Source organism: Muntiacus reevesi, chromosome 7, assembly GCF_963930625.1.
Source record: "Muntiacus reevesi chromosome 7, mMunRee1.1, whole genome shotgun sequence".
NCBI lineage: Eukaryota > Metazoa > Chordata > Mammalia > Artiodactyla > Cervidae > Muntiacus > Muntiacus reevesi.
This window is the reverse complement of record NC_089255.1, coordinates 13,420,603-13,447,426: the sequence shown is the minus strand read 5'-3', so window position 1 is coordinate 13,447,426 and position 26,824 is coordinate 13,420,603. Positions and strand designations below refer to the sequence as shown.

The 26,824-nt window shown below is 50.3% G+C and overlaps 1 protein-coding gene and 1 long non-coding RNA gene across 3 annotated transcripts in view; one reads left to right on the top strand and one right to left on the bottom strand.

Moving 5' to 3' along the window:
• Positions 1 to 9,875, bottom strand: part of SMAD6 (SMAD family member 6) — a 77,703-nt gene extending 67,828 nt beyond the window's left edge. Inside the window, exons 1-2 of the mRNA XM_065940967.1 lie at positions 9,710 to 9,875; positions 6,429 to 7,771 (exon numbers count right to left, since the gene is read on the bottom strand). Of these exons, the coding sequence (XP_065797039.1) occupies positions 6,429 to 7,251 (823 nt within the window). The 5' untranslated portion in view covers positions 7,252 to 7,771; positions 9,710 to 9,875. The remainder of the gene's footprint in view (positions 1 to 6,428; positions 7,772 to 9,709) is intronic.
• Positions 8,837 to 24,578, top strand: LOC136171910 (uncharacterized). 2 transcript variants are annotated; one of them, XR_010663938.1, is made up of 3 exons: positions 8,837 to 8,905; positions 10,232 to 10,319; positions 24,343 to 24,578. It is a non-coding gene; the product is annotated as an uncharacterized lncRNA (long non-coding RNA). The 2 variants fall into 2 exon arrangements; XR_010663939.1 differs by having other exon boundaries at positions 10,232 to 10,440; positions 24,348 to 24,578.
• Positions 24,579 to 26,824: the final 2,246 nt, after the last annotated feature.

Below are 26,824 nucleotides of genomic sequence, written 5' to 3'. Positions count from 1 at the left end.
CTGGGACCGTTCCATTTCATTCACTGCATTTTATTCCTTTGGACCTTAGGTACAGAGTGGTTAATCATGCTCATTGGGTGCCTATTTTCATTTCATCCTTCCTCAAAAATAAAGAAGATGACCATTATCATTCCCATTTCACGGATGAGAAAACTGACTTGTCCAGTGCCCCCAGCCAATCATGGTGGAGCTGGGATCAGAGCCCAGGCCTGCCTCTATTCTACAACCCAATGAGACAGGCAATCAAGAAGCACTCTGTTGCGACTTCCTTGGCGGTCCAGTGGTTAAAACTTCGCCTTCCAAAGCAGGGGGGGTGTGGGGTCAGTTCTTGGTTGCGGAGCTAAGATCCCACATGCCTCAGTGGCCAAAAAACCGAAACATAAAAGAGAAACAATAGTGTAACATTTTTATAAAAGATTTTAAATGGTCCACATTAAAAAAAAAAAAAAGCAGCACTCCGTCTTCTACTCCTTCATCTCAGCTGGGTCTGGTTCATCCCACGCACAGAAAGCATTCAGTATACATATGTGGACAAAGATAACAGTGATAAGGTTAATGGAAAAGCTGAAGGCATCAGACAAAGGTATGGAGAAAGAGGACCTACGTGGCCAAAAGGGTCACCCAAGGGAGACCTCAAACAAGACTCAAGGAGGGGAACTGCTTCCTTCAGTAGGAGCCCCCTTATCCACCAACCTTGGAAGAGCTAAAGACCAGATCAAGTGAGGACTGGACTCTCAGGACAAGAGGCAAAACACAGGAAGGGCTAGAGACCCATGGGGCAAGGGAACTGAAGCCAGGGCTCCATTGCACAGAGGAGAAGACTGAGGCCTGAATAGTAGAAGTGACTCCCGCAGAGTCTGACAGGGAGCTGGTGCAGAGGCAGAACCAGAGGCCAGGTTTCCTGACCCCCCAGTCTCATGCCCGTCCCACGACTCCCCACTAACTTATCAGGAGGCCTCCGACTCCTGTGTCAGGGTTCCTCTTGCAAACACCCGATTGGCTGAGGCCCAGGCTACACGTGGTCAGGAAGTCTGGACATCTGCCCCCAGATCTGTCCCCAAAAGTGAAATCTGGCAGCAATGGGCTGTTTTGGCTGGAATCAAGCCACTGTAATCAACCCCAGCATCTCTTCCAGTGGCTGTAACCTGGAACCCAGAAAGGGGAAGAGGGGCTCAAGAAGATCCCCCTCACAGGAGCCACTTGGGCCTCGAGTTACAAGACTCACCACTCACAGACACACCTGGGCATGTCTAACACATGAGTGAGACAGAAAACAAGTCTACAGACCTGGGAATTGCAAAGCTCTCAGCAGGGACTTTACCAGCACCCCCATCCTCCTCCATTCTAGCAAAACCATCTGCAGGGAGACTGGAAGCACATCACTAACTTCCACCCTAGGCAAGCGAAAAAGAGACTCCACCCCCAGGGTACTGGGGTAGAACATCAGAGGTTCCCCCCCCAACTCATCTTCTTCTTCTAACTGATGGGCCAAGCGGGGTGGAGGCAGGTAAAGGGCCCACTCAAGGCCACACAGGAAGGCCAATGTCATTCTACTTGAACTAAACAAAGGGCCAACACCAAGTTACTTTAAAAAACACACACACACAAAAAAAACCAGTTATCATTCACATACCCTAAGATCCACTCTTTTAAAATATACACTTCAGTGGTTCTTAGTATATTCAGAGTTGTGAGACCAACACCACCACCTAATTACAGAACATTTTCATCACCCCAAAAGGAACCCTGCCCCATTCACAGTCATTCATTCCTCCCAATCCCTAAACCTCAGGCAACCACAAATCTACTTTTTATTCTCATGGGTTTGCCTATTCTGGATGTTTCACACCAACGGCTTCCTGTAACATGAGGACTTTTGTATCTGGCTTCCTTCACTTAGCATACCAGTTTCCAGGCTCAACCATGCTGTCCTTCTCTCATACTTCATTCTTATTTATGGCTGAATACTATTCCACTGGATGGCTATACCACAATTTGTTTATCTATCTGTGAGCCAATGGACATTCGGTTGTTTCCACTTTTTGGCTCTTAGGGAATAAATGCTGCTATGCACAAACCTCTCACTGGCAACTCCAACACATCCACCCTCCCTGCAAGGATCTGGGAGGATGGAGCCCCAGGTCAAGAACTCAGGTGGGACAGAAGGTCCGGAGAGGAAGTGTAAAGTGGAGAGGAAGTGTAAAGTGCCTCCAGGCCCTCTGTCCACACGCCGCTCTTAGAAGCTACCTTAGTACTTAGAAAACTTGTGCTGATTTCCAAATAATAACTTTTGTGCTCTAAACTTCAAGGGGAGCTGTCTTAGGGCTCTACAGGCCACTTGGAAAGAAATGATCATGGGCAGGAGGGAGGGAAGGAGGGAGGAAGTGGGGGAGGGGAGAAAGAGAAAGAGATCAGAAACTCCAGCCTCTGCAGACAGCCAGCTTCAGACATTAACTTCAGGAATCTCTTCCAACTTCCTTCAGAAGTGAGAGCAGTCAGCCAGGGGCCGAGTGTATCAGAAGGCTAACGCTCAGCCCAGTTCAGGTCAGCTCAGCTCAGCCCAGACAAGCCTCCGGTTAGCCCCCAGGGGGTACTGAGCCTTTGGGATCTAGACCCTAACTGCAAAGCCAGAAGAGTTCACAGCCTCTCCCACTGCCTGGTAAGGTTTCAGCTGGAGCCGTTACCTTCCACCCCATCTGTGCAGCCTAGCATCTTCTTAGGAAAGGTTCATGTGCCTCCCTGGGCCTCCCAGTTCTCACCCTCCGGAGGAGTGGCCTCCTGGGTGCCTGTCCCCTCCACCCCCAGAACCTGAGGGATCAACCCCAAGCCCTGGGGTGGGAGATGCCGAAAAGAAGCTCTTGGCGCTTTAAGGCCGGCGGAGCCTAATTGCCCAGATTCCCCCGGCAGCCAGATAAACAGCGCGGCCGGCTGGCGCCAGCAAGAGGCAAACTGCACATTATCACCCCTTCCTCACCTCCAAGGAGGAGCTCCGAGGAGCAGGGCGGGCAGGCCGAGGGGCCGCCAGAGGGGCGGGGCGGGGGCCTGGAAGCCCAACTTGAAATTGATCTCATTTCAAAGGGATAATGCCAGGCCAAATAAAAGGAAAACTTTCTAGCCCATTCTAATTCCTATAGTCCTGGCCTGGGAACCCTGTGTTTTCCTAGGCGGCCTCCTCCAGTCGTTTAGAAGTTCTCTCCCTAGCTCTGTCTCTTTCCCTGGCGCAATTTGGATAATAGTAATTTACCGAATATAATTACAGAAAAAAAAAAGTGGTGAAGCAAAGAGCAGGAGATTTATTCCAAAGTTAATGGATACTTTCAGGAGAAAGGAGCTCTATAAACACAGGTTAGAACTGTGATTAAAGTATTTCTCCACATTTCCGTCCACATAGGCACCAAGCTCGGCGAACTGGCTTTTCCTGGGACAGAAAGATACACCAGAGGGAGGGAAAGCCAGGGCTTGCGTCCCACAGGAGCAGGAAGCCCAGGGCAGAGCTAGGTATGGGGGACCCCACTTTCTGAGACAAGCACGGGGGAGAGGGCAGGCCTGTGTAACCTGGAATCTGCCCCTTGGACCTTAGGGATGCTGTTCGCCCCCTCACTTTACAGATGAGAAAAGAGGCCCAAAGAAAACCAGCCCCAATGCCCCAAAGCAAGCTGAAGGAGGGAGCAGCGCTTGCTCAGAGCAGCAGGGAGCCACACTGCCCAGAAAGGGGCCGCCTGTCACTAGGGATCCCTCTGCTAGGGGGCCCTGGGGTTCGGGTGGGCATCCCTCACTTGGCCTGCTGAGGATTCCAGTCTACTCTCTGTGCGTGCGTCTGCTCTGTGTGTGATCTGTCAGTCTGTCTGCCTGCCCTGGTGCCCAGCCCTCTCCCCCAGAGGCCTGGAAGGAGCAGTCTCCTTATCAGGACGCGCACGGCTGAGCTCCAGCTATGCACCAGCCCAGCTTAGGGAGTCAGGCTGGCGGCCAGGAGGCGGGGGTGGGGTGGGCAGCAAAGAGCACCGCACACCCCCCTCAGACCCCCAGTTCTCAGTCCTGGTGGCCTAAGCCATGGGGCAGAGGATGAAGCAAAACGGTCAATCTGGCGCCTATAGGACACTCTTCTCAGACCACCAGTCCTCCCAAATGCCCCTGGGGTGGCTTGAATGGGGGGTAGGGGGGCGGGGCGCAGCGCTGAGCTAGTGAAGAAGCTGGAGAACAGGCACAGCCCTTGCAACAGCGCCTCCTTCTGGGACAAGAACAGGAGTCAAGTGCCGATGCTGAGTCTGGAACTTGATGTCGAGAATTTTCTAGAGCCAACCCCACTGACCCACAGGGAGACAGAGAGGTGAGATTACTCCCCCTCCAAGGTCAAGCTGTCATACTGGCAGGACAGAGCCTAGGACCAGGTCTATGGGTCAGAACCATTCCACTGCAGTTTGCCCTTTAACTTAAAACTGCTCAAGTTCACCAAATTCAAACCAAGACCCAAGTTGACTTATCCAAAAAGTATGGACAGGGTGGGTCCTGCCTATCTCCAATCTTTTCATCCCATCTCTTCCCACCCACGCACTTGAACTTGCCTGGCACCTTAACTCTCAGCAGGCCCCCTCCTCCCACCCTTCAATACTCATTTCCCTTTACCACCCATCCTGCAAGGTTCCTAGAGGTGCCCCTGTTACAAGCACACCCCAGATGCCCTGGCCTGGCCCTACCTCCCCCATCTCTGTCCCAGCTCTCCTCCAACCCCTACCCAAAGATCCAGTTTCTTGAGGGCATGGATCCTACTCATATTTCCACTCTCCCCACTACATCACCCAGCGTGGTCCCTGGCAGAGAGTAAGTGCTCAACAAATACCCCTTAGCAGACTGATGTGGTGAGAAAGAAAATGCCCAGCGGGGCCTTCTGAAAGAGCAGAGGGAACCCCACCAATTCTCTCCCACTAAAAAAAAAGGGGGGACCAGGAACAGGGCAACCACAATTAGGTCCTACTCCTCAGAGGCAGGGAGGAGTAAGAGAGGAAAAGTGGGAGAATCCACTTCCAGGGGAAGCTGTCAGAGAGGAACAAGGAACACAAAAGGCCCGCAGTGGGCCACACACAAGGGACGGCCCAAGCCCCTGAGAATCCGGCCTGGAATGACCGAACGGGGAGCGGGCAGTCAGATCAACGCTGCTTCCCCCCAGTCCCCTCCAGTGCGCTCTCTTCAGGAACCACCGCTGAAGCACCGGCCTTCCCCTCCAGCCACCACCCCAGACATAAACAAGACACCTGGGACAGATCCATGCTTCTAGCCCCGCCCTTCCCTTCCACACTGGGAGTCAGGAGGCCGGTGTGATCTGACCCTCTTAAATGCCCCCAGGCTGGGTGGTGTCTCTCCCCAGAAGGGCCAGACTGGAAGAATTCAGGGCCTGCCCAGACCCAACACCCCTGCAAAACACCCCTCTCCCCTCCCCTAACCCCCTCCATGCCTGCTAAGATGCATACACCCAGAAGATGCTACAGGCTAAAATGTGTGATCCCTATAGTGCAAGGGGAAGGGGATGAGGATGCAGGAGTCTCCATCTGTCCTCACCTCTGCTCCAGCATCCAGAGCCTGCTCAGGTAAGCAGGACTGGGTAGATCACGTGTGCAGAAAATCCCAGGAACAGAACAAAGAAGGGGAGCGGTTCTCTAAGGTACCTGCTTCCTTCCCTACCTACACACCTCCAGGGCTCTTGATTCTCTAGAAAAGCTGGACACAGAATTGAGGATGATGACAGTAGGCCCTGGCATTTGACACTCAAGGGATGCTGGCAACAATCAGAACAAGACGGTGGTCTTCACTCTGAGAAAGGTTACCCTGCAAAAGCTTTGCTCCAAAGTATAGACAGGAACAAGTGGGACAATTTACGAACAACTTTGACCCCAGTCATGAACTGTCTACACCAGAATTTACAACTTGCATCTACTTGGATCCGACGAAGCACACCATACATATAGGCATATGCACACAAATGCCTCAGGCCACGGCTCGGACTAGGGGTAAATGAATTGGGGGCGGGGGTGTCTTTGGCCTCTCCTAGACCTGCCCTTCTCTCCCACCGTCTACAAAGTTGGGGTCTACCTTAAGTCCCCGAAGCCGCACAGAGAAAAGTGAAATATGCACCTTTCTGAGTTTGTTCAGTCGCCAAGTCGTGTCCGACTCTTCGCGACCCCATGGACGGCAGCGCGCCAGTCTGAGTTTGCTGAAGCCTTAAGATGAAGTTGCCATTTGATGTGTGCGCCCACATCCCCACTACCCGGTTTTCCTGACAGGGTGAGGCGCCTCCACTGGGAACTCCCACGCTCCGGGGCACCCCGGGGAACACCCGCAGCTTCGCCCTCCCACCCGAGTGTCAAGGGGAGAGAGAAGGCCACAGAGGTGGCTGGAGGGGAACAGCGAGGACCCGCCGGGCGCGGCGCGCTCACCTGGCCCGCAGAGCCGGCTGAAGTGGTAAGGGTTGCAGCACACGGTGGGGCCGTCGGCGGCGGCGGCAAAGCTGTGGCAGCCGCACAGGGGCTTGAGCTCCACGGCGTGCTGCAGGTCGGGCCAGCGGAAGAGGCGGCCGAGCAGCAGCTGCGGCGGCGCGGGCTGGCCGCCCAAGCGGAGGTCGGCGCGCGGCACCAGCACGCAGCCGCCCGGCACGCCGCCGCGGGACTCCACCGCCTCCAGCAGCGTGTCCAGCGAACGCTCCTTGAGCCGCTTCAGCAGCGAGTACGTGACCGTCTTGAGTTCCTGCTCCAGCAGCAGCAGCCGCGAGCGGGCTTCGCGACTCCGCCCGCCGCCCTCTGGCTCCTGGGCCGCCCCGACCAGGGGTTCGCCGGCTTCTCGGGGAGCTCCAGCGGCGTCCCGCTCCGAGAAGAGACAGCAGGTCACCGTCTCGCAGTCACTTTCGGGCAGCCAGCCCTGGCCTCCCGGCTCCCCCAAGTCCAGCGAGGAGCCCCCAGAGCCGGCCCCCGGCTCGGACATGGGCCTCGGGGGGCCCCCTGAGCGCCGGCGTCTCCCAGCGCCCTGGGCGCCTCGCTGTCCCACCGCGTCCCGGGGCCGCCTCAGGGCTACCGGGCGGACTTCGGGGCGGCCGCAGCCTCCGCCTTCTCGTGCCCGCGCGGCCGGCTCAGCTCGGCTGCCCACGCTCCCATCCTCGTCGCCGCCACCACCGCCGCCGCCGCCGCCGCCGCCTTCCTCCCGGTCGGGGACCACACGACTTCGCCAAAGTCGCCGCACCAGCCCCGAGCGTTTGGACCTGAACATACGATATCCTTTGGCGCCGGGGGAGGGGGGGGAGGCGGTCTCCGGTTACCGGGGGTCCGTTTCCTCAGCGAGGCGCCGGCTGCGCGGGCCGCAGCCCCACATGAAGCTCTGCCGCCGGGCGCCGTGCAAACCGCGCACAGCCTGTCGTCGAAGGGGCACCGCAGGGCTGCAACATGAGGGAGCTCGCCGGGGCTGGACGGCGGGGAACGCGCGCACGCCGATCCGCAGTCCGCGCCCGGCCCGCGGCTACATGGACCCCGGCGGCCGGGAGGCTCAGCAACTCCAGCCCCGGCGCTTTAGAGGCAGTGCAGCCGGCGCGCCGCCAGAAAGACCCCGCATGGGCCGGCGAGCCTTCAGAAGCTGCGCGGCTGGTCCATGAGCACAAAGCGCTCGAGTTGAACTCCCCAAACGTGTCTGGAAAGCCCTGCGTTTAAAACCCAAGCGCTTCACTATATGGGTCTTTCCTGCAGGATCCGAAAGGCAGGCTTGTTGATGATACCCTCGGCTTCCTTCTTACTCCCTGCAAAAAGAAAAGAAAAAAAAAAAAAAAGGAAAGAAAGAAAAAGAACCCTAAACAAAACCAAAATCCCTGGAATTGCATGCACGAAAGGCCAACTCTGTCTCAGGTCCCAGGCGCTAGATGCACTTGGAGCGAATTTCTCCTGAACGCGGTGTCAACACATGAGTGGAAACTGTAAAAATCCCAAAGAGCTGCTGGGAATCCTTAATTAAAATGCAATCCACCGAGGCAGAGGTCATAGCCCGCCCCACGCTGCACTCGGACGCCCAGGACGCTGCGGCTGCAGAGGTCGCCCCCCTCCCCCTCCACAAAAAGTGCCTCCCGGTGGCCCCGCGGTCCCGGCGAGGTCTGGCGAGGCAGCGCCCGGCGGCTCTTTCTCTCGGCTCGACTCCCTCGCTCGCTCCCCCACTCGGCTCTCTCTCTCTCTTTTTTGTTCTCCTCAAACGCACACTGAGGGCCCCCGGAGGAGCGCCGCGGAGTCATTGGCTGCCTCCCATCATATGCCAGTCTAGACACTTTGGCGGCTCCGCGGCGCTGATTGTTGCGCAAACAAGGTTTCAAGTTTCTTAACTCTTAAAGGAGAACACGTCCCATTGCAGGGCCCGAGGCTCCAAGGGGCCGGCTCCCGGGGCGGGCCGAGCCCCGGCCCCCGCCCCACGCTTGCCCCAGCACCACCCCCCTCCCCCGCCCAGGGCCTGACAGCGCCCACGGCCGGCTCTCTGGCTCGCGTGCGCCGCGGGCACGGATGCGAGCGCGCGCGCGCACACACTCACACACACGGTTACACAAACCACGGGCAGCCTGGCTGCGCGAGAGCTTGGTGGACCCACTGAGACTCGGACGCAAACGGGGCGCTTTGCCTCTCCTTGGCTTGTGCACAAACTTCAAACACACGTTGCACTTTAGAATTGGTACAAACCCCCATCCCAGGGAAGGCTAATAAAAATGGGTGTGCGTGTGTGCTTTCCTGGCTTACGTTTTTTGGCAGTAGGGGGCGGCTGATTTGTTGGGGTGGCGGGATCTAACGTGATAGCACGAGGTTTCCACACCCCCTGCTCAAAGTCGGGGGTAGTCCGATGGGTCAGCCGGGAGGCGTGGGATACCTCTCGCAGAGGGACTCTAGGCTTGCTCGAGGTAGGGAGTTACAGACGGTGGGGTGGAGGCGGGGAATGTCTTCTCTCGGGCTCCTCTCGGTCGCCAAGTCTTTCCCTCAGAGCTAGGCGGGCCGCCAGCCGTCCGGGCCCCCTCGAGGCTGAGTGACTCCTCCACCCCCTTTCCTTCCCCAGTTTATTCTCTGCACCACAAAGAGGGATGTGGGTAGGGCTCGTGATTTCCCCAGCGACATTTCACCATGGAAATAGGGGTGGGTTGGGGGCCCAGATCCCTTCTGATCCCGGGCAAGCTGGTGGGGGCGCGGTGGCAGCAGCGGACCGCCTGGCGCGGGAAGGGTTAAGGCCGCTCTTGCCCCTGGAGCCGGCGCGGCGGGGTACCTCCTCGGGCGCGCTCTCTCGTCCGAGGGTGGCAAAAGTTCAAGCTTGTAAAGTCGGGATTGGCCCCGCGCGGAGGGAAAAAAGGCCTGGTCCCCCCTCCCTCTCCGGGCGCGGCGCCGATTGGCCGGGCCACGGGGCGGGCGCCGCCCTCTCCCGGGCGCGCGGCGGCACCGCCCCCGGCGTGGCGCCCCGCCCCTTTCCGGGCAAGAGCCCGGCCCCGCACTGAATGAAATAAATTCCGCTACTCTCATTGGCCCGGGGCTGGGCGCCATTCCCCCGCGGGGGCGAAGGGGGCGCCGGCGCGCGGGTCTCGCTCGGGGGTTCCCACGTGTGGGGCTGGCCTTGTGAGGCGGCAGCAGTGCGAGTCCCCTGGGCCGCCCCGACTTAAGTGTGCGCCGGGGGAAGGGCAGTGTTTGCTGAATGGGTTCAAGCCTTTTCTGAGCTTTACCTGGACCAGGTACTGTTCACTCTGCGCCCTCCGGGAGAGGCGGTTACTCTGGCGAATGGAGGGCCGGACTTAGAAGCTTCCTCACCCGCATCCCCTTCTGCGTTAGCCAAAACAGAATAGCTGTCTTGGCCTCATTTTCTTGTTTGAAAAACGGAGATGATGATGCCTGTCCTGTGTTCTTCACGGGACCATGAAGACCCTATGAAATAAGTGCATGTAAAGTTACAGATCACAAGCAAACAGGGTGAATTTTCACAAGTGAACAAAACACCAGTGTAAGCAACACCAAGAGGACAACGGACCTTGAGGCCTCTTTTCAGTTACTTCTGGCCCCTGGGGAAATTAGTGCGTCTTAAAATAGGGGGAGAAATTTAAAGTGTTTCATCAGGGTATCCGCTGATTTGGCTGTGGATTACAATAATAGCTTGCACTTACTGTGGGCAAGACCATGTTTCAAGCGTTGCAAAGATTTTAGTCATTCTCACAAAAGCCCTGATAGATACTATTACCTCCATTTCACAGGTGAGGAAACTGAGGAACAGGAATTAATCATTGAAATGAAGATAGTCTTCAAAGTTCTAAAATGCTAATACCACGGAGGCATCAACCGGTATGTGCACTCCCCCTAACAGCAAGGAAGTGATGTGGGTCTGTGCTGCCAGAGCATATCCTTGAGGACACTGCTTTTCAAACTGTGGTCCATTGCACCTGCTGAATCAAAACATTGTGGGGTAAGGCCCTAGACTCCATTTAACAGCATTTTGGGGGTAGGCATGGTTATTAACCATTAACTTATAGTTAAGGACACCGAGGCACAAAGACCTAAAGTAACTGGTACAAGCTTGTATTTAGTGGCAGAGGCTGGATTTCAACCCAGCCCGTTTGGGGGAGGGGGTATATGTGAAGGGAAGCAAAAGGGAAAGGACAGCAAGCAGACAGATTACCCCTCAGGGCTTCCACAAATGCCCAACACCTACCCCTGGAGCCAAACCATGTCTCCTTCCCCCTCCATTCCCCAATTCCTCCCTGAGGTACCAGGACATCCCTTTCTGAAGGGTTCCTGGGGGAGCACCCTGAGGGATGTCAGGTCTGTGTTTGGGGCCTCAGACCAAGGAAAGACTGAAAGAGTAACCTCTCTGGGGAGGTCTGCCTCCTTCCCTGAGCAGTAATTTGGACAGAGTTTGCCTTCTGCTCACCCAGAGATGAGGCATTCGGGGTGGGGTGCCTTTAGGTACCAGCTAGATGACACCTGAAGAGCACGGAAACCGGAGTGTGGTAGGCCTGAGTTCAGCACTGATCCTGCTTAGCCTCCCTCGGCTCTATAAGCCTTGGGGTTCTCAACTGTAAGATGGAAATAGGAATCGTGCAACAGATGGTAACCAAAGCTCAATGACATGAGGTCCCAGAATCATCCCTCATTCCAGGAAGACCATGTCTCAATAGCAGTAGTATCTGGAAGGGAAGGATGGTGACAGTCAGTCCCCTTGTCCTTGGATTTCCAGGGCCCATGCAGCCTGGCGCCTACCTGCGTTGTGACCACTAGAGGGTGCGTGTGTGAGTGCCCAGAGGGCAGGGCCTCAGAGCTTCAGCCTTAGGTGGTGATTGTTCAGTTGCTAAGTCGCGTCCACCTCTGCGACCCCGTGGACTGTTGCAGCACACCAGGCTCCTCTGTCCTCCAGTTGGCTCCAGAATTTGCTTAAGTTCATGTCCATTGAGTTGGTGAAGCTATCTAACCATCTCATCCTCTGTCACCCCATTCTGCTTTTGCCTTCAAGCTTTCCCAGCATCAGGGTCTTTTTCAATGAGCCAGCTCTTCCCATCAGGTGGCCAAGAATTGGAGCTTCAGCATCAGTCCTTCCAATGAATCTTCAGGGTTGATTTCCTTTAGGATTGACTGGTTTGATCTCCTTGCTCTCTCAAGAGTCTTCTCCAGCAGCCTGAGGATACCCTCCAAAGCCGCCCCTCTGGAAAACAAGCTCAAATGTCCTGGGGGTACGGGAGAGGAGAAATGTAGGGTCCTGGCTGCTGCTCCTCAGGTTTCCACAGTCAGGTTCTCACAAAGTGACTCACAAAGAAGTAACTCTGACCCCTCAGATTCAAACCTGCTCCTTCCCTGTTGTTCTAATATTCCCCCAAAGAATCCTGTGTTTTCTCACAGTTAATAAACCCGTACAACCTGATGACAATTCTTCTCTGTCTCTGGAATGTAAGTGCCACGTGATTAGAGATGGGGAGACTGTCAGGCACAGGCCACCCACAGCCCCGCTGAGGAAGTCAGAAACAGGCCGTTTGATGCCCCTCTATCTGTACCATTGTAGCTTCCCTGGTGGCTAAGACGGTAAAGCATCTGCCTGCAATGAGGGAAACCTGGGTTCGATTGCTGGGTCGGGAAGATCCCCTGGAGAAGGAAATGGCAGCCCACTCCAATGCTCTTGCTTGGAAAATTCCATGGATGGAGGAGCCTGGTAGGCTACAGTCCATGGGGTCGCAAAGAGTCGGACACGACTGAGCAACTTCACTCTCACTCACTCTCACTCTGTCTGTACCATCAGAGAATCTAATTCACACAAGACAACACTTAGCCCATTTCTTCTCCCCGGTCCTTAGCATAACACCTGTCATGTAGTGGGCATTTTATATTTGTGACATGCTTGGTTTAAAACACCTTGCTTCACCAAGCTCCACACTCATGATCATCTGGACCAAACACTTACATGCACTATCTCATCAAATCCCCCCAGATTTTGTTCCTGTTCTTACAAAATCATTTTTAAAGCAAGCAGAGTGGTTCAGTAATTTGTCTTTGGTCACACAACCAACAAGTGACAGAGATGGGGCTTGAACCCAGGGCTGCTTGAGTTGAGTGTTCTTCAGTTCAGTTCAGTTCAGTTCAGTCACTCAGTCGTGTCTGACTCTTTGCAACCCCATGAATCACAGCACACTAGGCCTCCCTGTCCATCACCAACTCCCGGAGTTTATTCAAACTCATGTCCATTGAGTCGGTGATGCCATCCAGCCATCTCATCCTCTGTGGTCCCCTTCTCCTCCTGCCCCCAATCCCTCCCAGCATCAGGGTCTTTTCCAATGAGTCAACTCTTCACATGAGTTGGCCAAAGTATTGGAGTCTCAGCTTCAGCATCAGTCCTTCCAATGAACACCCAGGACTGATCTCTTTTAGGATGGACTGGTTGGATCTCCTTGCACTCCAAGGGACTCTCAAGAGTCTTCTCCAACACCACAGTTCAAAAGCATCAATTCTTCGGTTCTCAACTTTCTTCACAGTCCAACTCTCATATCCATACATGACCACTGGAAAAACCATAGCCTTGACTAGACGGACCTTGATTGGCAAAGTAATGTCTCTGCTTTTTAATATGCTGTCTAGGTTGGTCATAACTTTCCTTCCAAGGAGTAAAGCATCTTTTAATTTCATGGCTGCAATCACCATCTGCAGTGATTTTGGAGCCCCCAAAAATAAAGTCTGACACTGTTTCCACTGTTTCCCCATCTATTTCCCATAAGTGATGGAACCAGATACCATGATCTTAGTTTTCTGAATGTTGAGCTTTAAGCCAACTTTTTCACTCTTCTCTTTCAGTTTCATCAAGAGGCTTTTTAGTTCCTCTTCACTTTCTGCCATAAGGGTGGTGTCATCTGCATATCCGAGATTATTGATATTTCTCCCGGCAATCTTGATTCCAGTTTGTGCTTCTTCCATCCCAGCATTTCTCATGATGTACTCTGTGTGTAAGTTAAATAAGCAGGGTGACAATATACAGTCTTGATGTACTGCTTTTTCTATTTGGAACCAGTCTGTTGTTCCATGTCCAGTTCTAACTGTTGCTTCCTGACCTCCATATAGGTTTCTCAAGAGGCAGGTCAGGTGGTCTGGTATTCCCATCTCTTTCAGAATTTTCCACAGTTTATTGTGATCCACACAGTCGAAGGCTTTGGCATAGTCAATAAAGCAGAAATAGATGTTTTTCTGGAACTCTTGCTTTTTTGATGATCCAGTGGATGTTGGCAATTTGATCACTGGTTCCTCTGCCTTTTCTAAAACCAGCTTGAACATCTTCAAGTTCACGGTTCACGTATTGCTGAAGTCCGGCTTGGAGAATTTTGAGCATTACTTTACTAGCGTGTGAGATGAGTGCAATTGTGCAGTAGTTTGAGCATTCTTTCGCATTGCCTTTCTTAGGGATTGGAATGAAAACTGACCTTTTCCAGTCCTGTGGCCACTGCTGAGTTTTCCAAATTTGCTGGCATATTGAGTGCAGCACTTTCACAACATCATCCTTCAGAATGTGAAATAGCTCAACTGGAATTCCATCACCTCCACTAGCTTTGTTTGTAGTGATGCTTCCTAAGGCCCACTTGACTTCACATTCCAGGATGTCTGGCTCTAGGTGAGTGATCACACCATCATGATTATCTGGGTCGTGAGGATCTTTTTTTTACAGTTCTTCTGTGTATTCTTGCCACCTCTTCTTAATATCTTCTGCTTCTGTTAGGTCCATACCATTTCTGTCCTTTATCAAGCCCATCTTTGCATGAAATGTTCCCTTGGTATCTCTAATTTTCTTGAAGAGATTTCTAGTCTTTCCCATTCTGTTGTTTTCCTCTATTTCTTTGCATTCTGAGGAAGGCTTTCTTATCTCTCCTTGCTATTCTTTGAAACTGCATTCAAATGGGAATATCTTTTCTTTTCTCCTTTGCTTTTCGCTTCTCTTCTATTCACAGCTATTTGTAAGGCCTCCTCAGACAACCATTTTGCTTTTTTGCATTTCTTTTCCATGGGGATGGTCTTGATCCCTGTCTCCTGTACAATGTCACGAACCTCCGTCCATAGTTCATCAGGCACTCTATCAGATCTAATCCCTTAAATCTATTTCTCACTTCTACTGTATAATCATAAGGGATTTGATTTAGGTCATATCTGAATGGTCTAGTGGTTTTCCCTACTTTCTTCAATTTAAGTCTGAATTTGGCAATAAGGAGTTCAGGATCTGAGCCACGGTCAGCTCCCAGTCTTGTTTTTGCTGACTGTATAGAGCTTCTTAGAATCTGGCCCTAAAAAAGGAAACACGGTCTTTTGCCTTTGGGATGTTTCCATGCCTGTGCATGCTAAGTCGCTTCTGTTGTGTTTGACTCTTTGCGACCCTATAGACCATAGCTGACCAGGTTCCTCTGTCCAAGGGATTCTCCAGGCAAGAATACTGGAGTGAGTTGCCATGCCCTCCTCCAGGGGATCTTCCCAACCCAGGGATCGAACCCACAACTTTTATGTCTTGTGCATTGGCAAGCAGGTTCTTTACCACTAGCACCACCTGGGAAGCTGGATTTCCACATTAGTTTCCACATTAGCTAGGAATTCACAAGGCAGAACTTGGTGGTGGGAAGAGCCAGGTTCTAGGGGCTACTACTTATGAACAGAGGTATCACAGACAGAGTCTGGCCACCTCTTGCTATGGTGAGATGGACTGGCAGGGCGACTGAGTCATCCTAGCCCACTTCACAGAAAACTAATGGATAAATCAAGGCTTCCCTTATTAATTCTTAGGAAAACAACTATAGGCCCAACAACAACTGGCTAAGTGGTGTCATCTGCCCCTTTAGAAGGTTAAATCTCGCTGGTCAACGTGGTCCCAAGTGGGAGAGCATGGCTACCCTTTGGGGATGGATAACCCTTCTGAGACTTTGATGAATGCTGCAGACCTTTTTTGTTTTGAAGAATGCACACAGGCATGTATTCACCCACATGACACATACTCATCTAGTTCCTATTGGGTGTCAAGCCATGTTCCAGGTGCTAGGGATACTGCAGTAAGCAAATCACAAAATTTCCTGAGCTCAAGGAGTCCAGTGGGAGGACAGACAGACCATAAACAAAATAATCATATCCAGCATCTTGGAAGATAAATGTGCCAATGTTAAAAATAAGAAGGGACAAATGCCAGGAGAGAGTGGATATGGTTCAGAGAAAGTGGTCAGGGGATACTTCTCTGGGAAGTTAACATTTGAGCAAGGTCTTGATGGTGACACTGTCTGACACTATCTGGGAGATGAATGTTGCTCAGAGAGCAGCAAGTGCAAAGGTCCTGAGGTGGGAGTGTGCCTTGCATATCCCAGGACCATCAAAGAGGTCATGAGACGAGACAAATACTGCGGGGGGGTGGGCATGCAGATTACAGGGTACCCAGGCCATTGGTGGGTCTTTGGTTTGTCCTCTGAGCTGGGAGCCCCTGGAGGTTCTGAGAGGAGGGCCATGATCTGCCTTCTGTTTGACTGGCTCCCCCTAGTTGCCACATGGAGAATAGGCGGCAGGGCAGAGATGGCGGCCTGGTGGGAGACCATGGCAGTGGCCCAGGAGAGGCCATGCTGGCGTGGGGAGAAGCGGTCAGATCCTGGACATATCTGAAGATAGAACCCTGAGTGACTTGCTCTTACACAGACTTGAGAGTGCAAGAGAACATCTGAACAGTGAAGACACCTGATTGACGCTTATTTATTTAATTTTAAAAGTCAGTTCACCACTTTTATTTAGCCTTGTCACAAGCAATAATAGCCATGGAGTCACAAATGTGCTAGTTAAATTTATGACTTTAAAATAAATACATAAAGGGACTTCCCTGGTGGTTCAGTGGCTAAGACACCATGCTCCCAATGCAGAGGGCCTAGGTTTGATCCCTGGTCAGGGAACTAGGTCCCATATCCCACAGCTGAGAGTTCACATACCACAACTAAAAACTGGGTCAGCCAAATTTGAATATATATACATGTATATATGTATATATATATAATGATAGGGGCTTTGCTGGTGGCTCAGTAGTAAAAATTCACCTGCCCATGCAAGAGACAGGTTCAATTCCTGGCCCAGGAAGAAGATTCCACATGCCACAGAGCAACTAAGTCCGTGTACTACAACTACTCAGCCTGTGCTCCAGAGCCTGGGAGATGCAACTAGTGAGCCCACAGGCCACAGCTACTGAAGCCCATGTATCCTAGAGCCTGTGGTTCACAATAAGAGAAGCCACGGCAAGCCCATGCACCACAGCTAGAGGAAAGCATGCACAGCCACAGAGAGCACAGCCAAAAATAAAATAAATAAATAAAATTTTAAAATAACAATAACAAAACAAATACATAAAATCAGGAATTCCTGGCAGTCCAGTGGTAAGGGCTCCATGCTGTCATGGCCGAGGGCCCAGGTTCATTCCCTGATTGGGGAACTAAGATCCCACAAGCTGCGCAGTGTGACCAAAAAAACTTTTTTTAATAAAGCATTTCTTACAAAACAAATACATATATACATAATACATTAAAAAATAGGTAGTTTATCTGTGCATCACCTGAATTATCCTAATAATCATCTGAATACATGCAATGTTGGGAATGCCAGTTTAACGAACTACTAATTTCACCTACTCTCAGGCTTTTTTGTTTGTTCACATCTTACTTTCAGAAGGGCTTTTCCCGGTCCTGTCTACAATTATGGGACCTATTACTACCACAGTCTCTATGAATCAAATGCCGACTTGCCGTGACCACTCCAGGCAGGCTGTGCTTGGGCAGCACGGGGTAATGGTTCTTAACCATTATTTTGTTGAACCAAACAGACCTGGGTTCAAATCCTGTTCAGTTACCTCTCAGTTGTGTGACCATGGGCAACCTCCTTAACTTCCTAACACAAACCCCAATTGGGTGCTCTTATTATTCCCAGATTAGAGACTACAGACGTGGAGCCTGACACTTAACTGGTAATAACAATATTGGGAGGTTGTTTTGCAGACTCAAAGGTTTAGTCCAGTGTCTGGCGCCTAACAGGTGCTCAGTACACGGGAGATGTTGTCTTCCCAGGTGGCCCAGTGGTAAAGAATCCGCCTGCCAATGCAGAAGACGCAAGAGATGCAGGTTCGATCCCTGGGTTGGAAGTATCCCATGGAGAAGAAAACAGCAACCCACTCCAGTATTCTTGCCTGGGAAATCCCATGGACAGAGCCTGGGGGCTGCAGTCTGCGGGGATGCAAAGAGTCAGATATAATCAGGCGACTGAGCACGCCCATTAGCTAAATAAGCAAGGAGTTCGTTGTTTTATTTAACCTCTGGGAGACTCAATTTCCTCATCGATAAAATGGGCCTGCTTGACTGCATCAGGAATAAGGTCTTGGCACCCTGTGGGACTCAGCAGCTCCTGGGAACCTAGACAGACTGCCCTTCCCAATGATGCTGGTCACACCCCTTGCGCTGCACTTAACCCTCCACTATCTAAATAGTCTAAACAGCTCAGAACAGGACAGGGAGGGGAGCCAGAGGAGATTCTAGAACCAGAAAAAGAGAGTCATTTGTCCAAGATCACAGGGCTGCTTGGAGGGAGTCAGAGGTTGACCTGAGGTTTTCTAGCTCCCAGGGCTCTTTGCCCCTTATCCTGGCGCCTAAGGCTTCTCACCCTAACTGTGCAGTGTATACAGAACAGGAGATAAAAGGGCAGCCTTGGGGTCAGACTGCCTGGTTTTAATCTTGGCTCTGGTGCTCACAGGGTGCCCTCGGTCACTTTACCTATCCTCTCCAAGTTTCTGTTTCCTCATCTGTGATATGGATTTAATAATAATAGTACCTACTCTGTAGGGTCACTGTATTGATTGATATCATATATGCAAAGCATTTAGAGCTGCTACTGTTATTTTGCTCCTTGTGAGTGTCATAGGAGAGGGCAATGCCCTGAACATTATCAGGTTTCAGAAATACCAGGTGAATGAATGAACAGAGGCGTGAATAAGTGAAGTCTTATTCAGCAACAAGTCTCCTGGTTGCTAAGAGGGTCAGAGGTAGTTACACAGAGACCTGGGTGAGGACTGTAGCTTTGCTGCAATGAAACTGGATTGCCTTCATCCATCCTTCTCAAACTAGGTGAATCTCTTGAAGTCAAAGGATTTTTCTGGAGGGCTAATTTGACTCAAAGAGATTGGAGAAATTTACTTTTATATTATATTTGCAATGTATCCCATTTTACTATTAAAGCTAACCTAGATATATCAGGGAATAGTATGCAAAATGGAGCGGCTTTTTTTTTTCTTTGAACAGAGATGAGAGACTCCTAAAGAATGTCACAATCACTGTGAGCAGCTCTGGACTGTGACCCCAGACCTGACCCCGGCCTGAGCCCAGGCCTCCTAGTGGATGAAGCTCACTCCCTTAGCCTTCAGCCAAATACAGGAGCCCTCATCTCAGAGATAGTGCCCGGGAACATGGCTCATGTTCTTGACTATAATTCAGCTGCTTGTTTTTATAGGGCCCTCGCTATGGGTCAAAGGCCTTTAGTGCAAAGAGCCTGCCCCTCAGGGACTGGGAGATTACTGGATAGTCCTTGTTATTCAATCATTCCTCCATACCACAGTCAGAAAACGTTTCTAGCATTTCTCTCTCATCATGAGGCTCCCAGACTGAGAACCCCATGACCCGACAGGGCAAAGAGTCACTTCCCAGCCCGGTTAGGTATAGGTCCCTTCCCAATGCCCCTCCCACCATGTGGACCCTGAACAAGAAAAGACCTGCAGCCCAGAACACCCCCAAAGTTCCCCCGTTTCCTGCCAACTGACAACCAGTCTTTGCCCAGGCTGGTTCACCTGCCTGCAATGCTCTTCCTTCTTTTCCGCCAGTTTTTTCCTCTCTCTCCCGAGAGACAGTCCTGTGGCTGCCTTCCTTTTTCTTTCCTGGTATCTGTACAGCCCTCCTTCCCAGGAATACAAGTGATTGTCCCAATCTGAGAGGCCCCCCCAAGAGCAAAGTGTGAATGCTCCTCCCCTCTGTACTCCTAGCCCAGCACCCAGGAGGTGCTCCCAAAATTTAATGTAGATAGATTTGGCCACTTTCGCCTCCTCATGGAAGTTGTCCCAACTTCCCCTCCCTCACGGGCTTCCCTGGTGGCTCAGTGGTAAAGCATCTGCCTGCCAGTGCAGGAGACACAGGTTTGATCCCTGGGTTGGGTCGATCCCCTGGAGAAGGGAATGGCAACCCACTCCAGTATTCTTGCCTGGAAAATCCCATGGACAGAGGAGCCTGGAGGGTTACAGCCCATGGGGTCGCAGTGAGTTGAGAACGACTTAAACTAAACAACCAGCCCTCCCTCACAGTGCCCGCACCTCTTGCTGCTGTGATTCCGCTTTATGTGCAGACATACACATGTGCTTGCACATAGTGAAATAATGTGTATATACAGTTATTTAATGCACAATTGGAAGAGTGGGAGTTATGCTCCATAAGGTGACTTTATAACAAAGAGATTGGAAACAAGGTTATCAGTAAAGGATCTAGTTAAATCAATTACTGTATATCATCCAGCTATTGAAAAAGAATGAGGTAGCCCTCAGTATGAAAAGATCACGACATTAAGTAACCAAAAACAAACAACTCAATGAAAAAATGGTCAGAAGACCTAAATATACATTTCACTGAAGAAATCATCCAGATGGCCAACTGGCACAGGAAAAAATGCTCAACATTGCAAAGTATCAGAGAAATGCAAATCAAACCCACAAAGTCTATATCAAAAAACCAATAATATCAAATGATTTTCATAAAAAAATCTGTAAATAATAAATGTTGGAGAGAGTGTGGAAAAAAGGAAGTCCTACACTGTTGGTGGGAATGTAAATGGGTGCAGACCCTATAGGTTCCTTAAAAAACTAAAAGTAGAACTACTGTATAATCCAGCAATCCCATTCCTGAGCATATATTTGGAAAAGACAAAAACTCTAATTCAAAAAAATACATGCACCCCAGTGTTCATAGCAGTACTATTTACAATAGCCAAGACATGGAAGCAATCCAACTAGAGAGTAGCCTCTGCTTGCCGTAACTAGAGAAAAGCCCCCGCAGCAACAAAGACCCAAATAAATAACATTTTAAAAAAATAAGAAGAGATAGAAGTAAGAACTGACCAGTGGGAGAGGGCATCCTGTCCTGTCTTGGCTTCCTGTCTGCACATCGTCTCTTCCCCGCCAGACCAGGACACGCTTGTTGCTTTTGTTTACTTCCCAGAGCTCGGCGTACAGAGGGTGTGTGATAAACATTTCTTGCCTCAGTCCTCACTAGCACCCGCTGTGCCCTGGGAAAGGCTGGGGGACACGATGGTCAGCAACTTCCAGGACCCAGGACTCTGCACAGGGCTGCATTGTGACTTCCACGGTCCCTAGACACTTTTGTCTTCATGGGTACCTTCTTCCATAAAAAAAAAATTATTTATTTTACAAGTGTTTTGGCATGAAGACAAATGTAATCCAGGCTGGATTCATCATTGTATGTTTGTCATTATTATTTCTTTTCTTCTGATTTCAAACAAAATGAAAATTAAAACATTTTCTAGGCCCCTTAAAATTACCGTGGGCCCTCGGCACCATGTTTACCATGCCTAATGGGTAAGTGGGCCCCAGGCCTGTACCCTGGGCATGGCTGGTGTTCAGTAAACAGGCACTGCTTCCAGGAGCCCCCTGGCCAGGGAAATGCACGTGGCCTTTGGAACCCTAAAGGCCTGGGTGTGATCCTAGCTCCAGTCCCACTGAGGCTCTGAAGGCAATCACTAAGGTTTCCTGAGTTCAGTTTCCTTCCTGCTGAAATGCAATGTTGCCATGAGGATTAGAAATATAACAGAAGTTGCTTCATAAATACCCAATATTATTAGTTGATTTGTCTCCAGGAGGGAGTGGGTGCTCTGAAGGTAGCCCAGGAACATGGTTGGCTTGGATGACACCAACCACAGTCAGAAGTCCTGGCCCCTTCAGGAGAGGCAGAAGGAAGGTGGTGGAGGACATGCATTTACCTGGTTTTAATTATATTCTTAGTATATAAACTCTTATATATGGATATAATCTTTTATATAAGTATATACATAGACTTTTAGACATATAAAAGATTATATATAAGAGTATATATACTGAGTATAAACATATAAGACTAAATATATATACTAAGTATATATACATTATATACTTATATACAGTATATATGAAGCTATATACTCAGTATATATCTGGAGCAGATAAAGATTAAATTTCAGAGCCAGGCCTCTGCTCAGAGGTTCTTGGCCTTGACTGTGCATTAGAATCACCTGGGAGCTTAAAAAATACTAAAGCTCAACCCCTACCCCAGACCAATCAAATCAGAATATCTAATGGGGGGCTGGGTATGTGGGGGGTTTTTTAAGCTCCCCCAGGTGATTGTAATCTGAAGCAAGGTTAAGCATCCCCGTGGCCATTCCTGTGAATGGAAGAAGTAAGCTGTCTCATCCAACAGAAAACTTCTCACCCCCACAACATCTAAGACCATGAACTCTTAAGTGGCTGCCAGAGGTAGATTGAAAGTGGGGTTAAAGTAACTTGTGGGAGGCCCTTCCAAGGCCCTGCACCCATCAGAGTATTCTTTTTCTCTGGGCCAGCCTCCCTAATTGCATAGTTTCAGGCAGCACCCAGCCCAGATCCACCCCTGTGGATGCCTCTTGCAGCCCAGAACCTTGCCGGGTCCTGAGACAAGGAACCAGAGCACGCCGCCATCTGACAGGGCGGGTAACAAAGAAGACGGGACCTACCCCCGTGAGCACGGAGCAGGTTTCTACAGGGTGGGCTGCAGACCTGCTCCACCTGAGGCTGCTGCTGCTTCGTCAGGTCAATCCTGTCTGACTCTGCAACCCCGTGGACTGTAGCCCACCAGGCTCCTCTGTCCATGGAACTCTCCAGGCAAGAGCACTGGGTGGGTTAGCCATGCCCTCCTCCAGGGGGTCTTCCCAACCCAGGGATTGGACAGATTCTTTGCCACTGAGCCACCAGGGAAGTCCCCTCTACTTGAGGGGTGCTATTCATCTGCATTCCTGAGCCACTCAAGATCTACTGAGTTGGCATCTCTGGATTAGGCCAGAGGCTGCATCTGTCACTCTCCAGAGGGAATTCTCATGCACAGGTACATTTCTGAGTCAGGAGAGGACCCATAGTCCATGTCTTGATTCAGGAGGAGGCTACACAGTGTACACATAGGTAAAAAAAAAACCCTCCAAGGTTTACATTTAATATGTGTACTTTATGTGCTCAACCTAAAAGCAAAAACAAAAGAGAACCAACCAACCACGTGCCTGGAGCTTTAGGAAGGAGAATCAGGGGAGGCTGTCTGGAAGAGGGGCTCTTTGAGCTAGGTCTAGGACAGGGAAAGAACAGGGAACAGAGCAGAGGGAGTTGGGAGGTTCACTGCGGAAGGGACTCTTGCAGCCATAGCAGTGGGGGAGGCAGGTAGGAACAGGAAAATGGTTGTTTTTGAGGCCTTTTCAGGTAGCTGCCTCATCCCCACCCAGCAACAGGGTGTCCTCAGAGGCCCACAGGCTGCTGTGGTCAGCATAGGTAGCCCATGTAAACTCCCAGCTTGCTTCCAAGAGCATCCAGGTCATTCTCCAACAAGACGGCATTGTTTGGGGTTCCAATGCAGGGCAAGAAAAACAGAGAGCTCAATTGTCCCTGTCATAATGGGTATATAATTTATAATAATGTCAGCTATTAAAGGATTTTTAGTAATTAACTGACAGTGGTGTGCTATTTCACTGCATTTTTGCCTGCCATAATGATCTTGAACTTTACAAGACAGTTTTGAACTTGCTCAAAATAAGTCCCGAATACAAAGAAGGGCAGGGTCATCCCAAATAAGGGGTAAAAGATGTTGGACAAAATGGGGCTGTTCTCCTCCCAAAAAGAAGGTGAGCTGTGCAAAACCAGGAGGATTGCAGGCCCACTGTCTTCCCAGGGAGCTATACAACCAGTCAAACGCCTGGCCAGAGCGGTGACTAAAGCGTCAGCTGTTTCAGAACAGTGTATTAAGTTGCTTCTTTTTAATACACTTTGTTTGCATGATACACAGCTAAGAATATTTTTCGCAGGACTTCCCTGGTGGTCCAGTGGTCAAGACTCCACAGTCCCAATGCAAGGGGCACAGATTCAATCCCTGGTCAGGAAACTAAAATGCTGCATCCTGCAGCCAATAAAAAATGTTTTTAATACTTAAAAAAAAAATTTTTTTAAGAATATTTTTCTCTTCCCCAGAGAAACATGCTTCTACTCTCATGATTCTCTTGGTATATTTTTTGCTCTTTCTGATTTTTAGCATAATAAAAGAAATATTTCTTTCTCCTCTTAATTCTGCTAAGAAAAAAAACCAAAACAGCCAACACAAGCCCAATGATAAATAGTAATGGACAGAATGCTGGCAAGGCATCAGGGAGTGGTGGGGTCTGTGGGAAACTGATGCACTCAGGCCCAGTGTGAATGACGACCTGCTATTCCACTCCAGACAGTCAGGACTGCCGGCTCCTGGCAGAGACTGTTAAGTGCCAATGGCAACCCCACTCCTTCCTCTTTCTTTTTAATAGCAGAAAGATGATTTATTTTAAGCTGGGAAAATTTCATCCTGGGGGAAAAGGACGACTTTGGCTTGAGCACAGTCACATGACCATCTGTATCCCCCCTTGCCCTTGGTATAGCCATGCAACTATCTAGACAATAAGTTGTAAGTAGATGCGTTGTGCACGAATTCTGGGAAGGCTGCATAAACAGAGCTGGCTCATCTGGAGGCCCCCTATTTGACTTCAACTTTTTCTTTTCTAGCCTAGAATGTGAATGTGATGGCGGGAACCCTGGAAGCAATCATGGACTATGGAGCGACCTTTGCAGGTGGGAGCTGTACACTGAAGACAACAGAACAGAGAAGGCCAAGCCCCTGATGGCTTTTTGAATCTACCTACCCAGGCCGGAGCTGCCTATTTTCTCTCCTGGCTCCTTTCATATGAGAAAGAAACATGTATCTTATTTAAACTACTGTTACTTTGACATTTTCTGTTATAATCTGCCCAACCTAATTCTAATGAATACAGCTGGGCTCATTATCACAATAGTTCAACTTTTCAAATTTAGCCAGAATAGATGAACTTGCATATGACATAGTTAGATGTCATACATGTTGGAAACTTTATATAATTATTTAAAATACTGAACATGCCAAACAAATTATGTCTGAACTGCATTCAACCCAAGCCTCGCTCTGGACTATACCATTGATGATAGGTATTAAGACTTGATAAATAGTCATTTCTCTCTTTTCTGGGAAGATAGTAGGATTGTGCTTCTCCACCCAATTGAACTCAAATGTGTCCATGTGACTTGCTTTGGCCAATAAAATATGAGCAGAAGTGATGTGCAATACTTTTAGGAAGGTGATTTAAGAGCCAGTGTGTGATTTGCCATATTCTCTTTTCCCTGCTGCCGTCATTATGGAAACATATCAACATGAAACTTCCTACAGCTGGACGGTTGAGTGACTGAAGAACAGAGCATCCTGATAACTCATCAGGTAGTACCTAAACAGGGCTATAGTAAAGCCACTGGGATTGGGGGGATGTTTGTTACCACAGCATTATCTAGCTTATCCTGACTCATCTGCCCTGCGATGACACTGGGCCCACACTGATAACCCACGATAACTCCCCATCTCAAGGTCATCTGATTAGCAACCTTAATTCTACCAGCAACCTGAATTCCGCTCTGCCACGTGACCTAACACAGTCACAGGTTCCAGCAATTAGGATACACAGTTGAGGGTTCCTGAGATTAGGCCACAGACATCTTTGGTGGGGGGAGCATTGTTCTGTCTGCCACCCCCTCCCCCACCCCAGGAGCAATAGTGTCAGCAGTATTTACTGAGCACGGACCACTGCCTGCCCGTGTGCCCAGCGCTTCTTTTCCTGAACAATCTCATCTGCTCTTCACAACCCTAGGAGGACGGTTCTCCTTGTGTTCTCATTTTACAAAGAAGTTAAGCAATTCCCCAAGTCTACCCAGAGAGTAAGGGCTGGATGTTGGAATTTGAACTCAAGGCCAGGGTTCCAACCACATGCTGCATCCTGTGACGCCACCAGAGCTGTTCAACTAGACATCACCCCTCCTCTGTGCTTCCATAGCTGAGTGGCGGGTCTCTCTCGTTTAAACAATACTCCCTACCTCAGCCGTCAAAGTAATAAGAGTAGTTATTTAATGAAAATCTACCCTGTCCCAGACCCTTCACATACAACAACGCTGACACCCTGGTCAGAGTCAAGGCTGCCAAGGCTGGTCTTGTTTCCACTTTCCAGAGAAGGAAACTGAGCCTCAGACAGGCGAGGATCAGCCTCTGAGGTCATTCGTGTCAGTGCTGGAAGTTGAACACAGGCTTAACTCCAAGGCCAGTTCCTGCCTCTGTGGTTGTAAACACTTGCTGCCTTTGTAAGCAGGAGAGTGATATGACATCGTATGGAAAAACCTGAATGAACTTGTCGACCAACCCAATAACGATCATTAACTGAATTTGAGCTGGCAGTGTAGCCCAGTGGTTAAGTTGGGGATGCTGGAGTCATGCTGCCGGGGTTCAAATCCCAGCCCGCTCACTTTCTTCCTGTGTGACTTATGCCTTGATTTCCTCAACCGTAAAATGGATAGTGATAGCACCTATTTCACGAGGGCTGTTGTGAAGATTAAATGACTTAATGCATCTCAAGTACTTTTGACAGCCATTGCCCCACAGCAAGCAGTATGTAGTGTAGCTTTAATTGTGGGGTGGCCTGATCGGCTGAGCGTCATGCAGGACCCCTGCCCCAATGTCCGGTCATGTCACCGGTCCTCTGCTCCAGTCTTGTTAGAAAGAAAGGCAGCTTTTTCTGTGAAACGTTATGACCCCAAACTAACTAAATAGAAGGTTCTCTGGAAGACCAAAAAAAGACAAATGTTGAGAAAGTATTTTATAAACTGTAGAGAGAAGTGCCTGTGTTGGGTATCATGGACCTTAATGAAGTGCTTAACAATCAGGCTGGAAAACCATAGACCCACCAGAAGACCTAGTGTCGGCCTTCTCAGCGTGGGGCCCCAGGGAACAGAGAGAGCAGGCAGCTGTCATATTTCCTCCTCCCCTCCCATCTCCGCACCCTAGCCCGCCCCCATCCATCCTGGGGCTGCAGGAATGCGATGGTATCTCAGCAAACAGACAGTCTGTTCCCACAGGAGATGGGGCCGCCCCCAGGAGGCCCCACTCTCCCAGCCACTGTAAACACAAGGGTCTGTC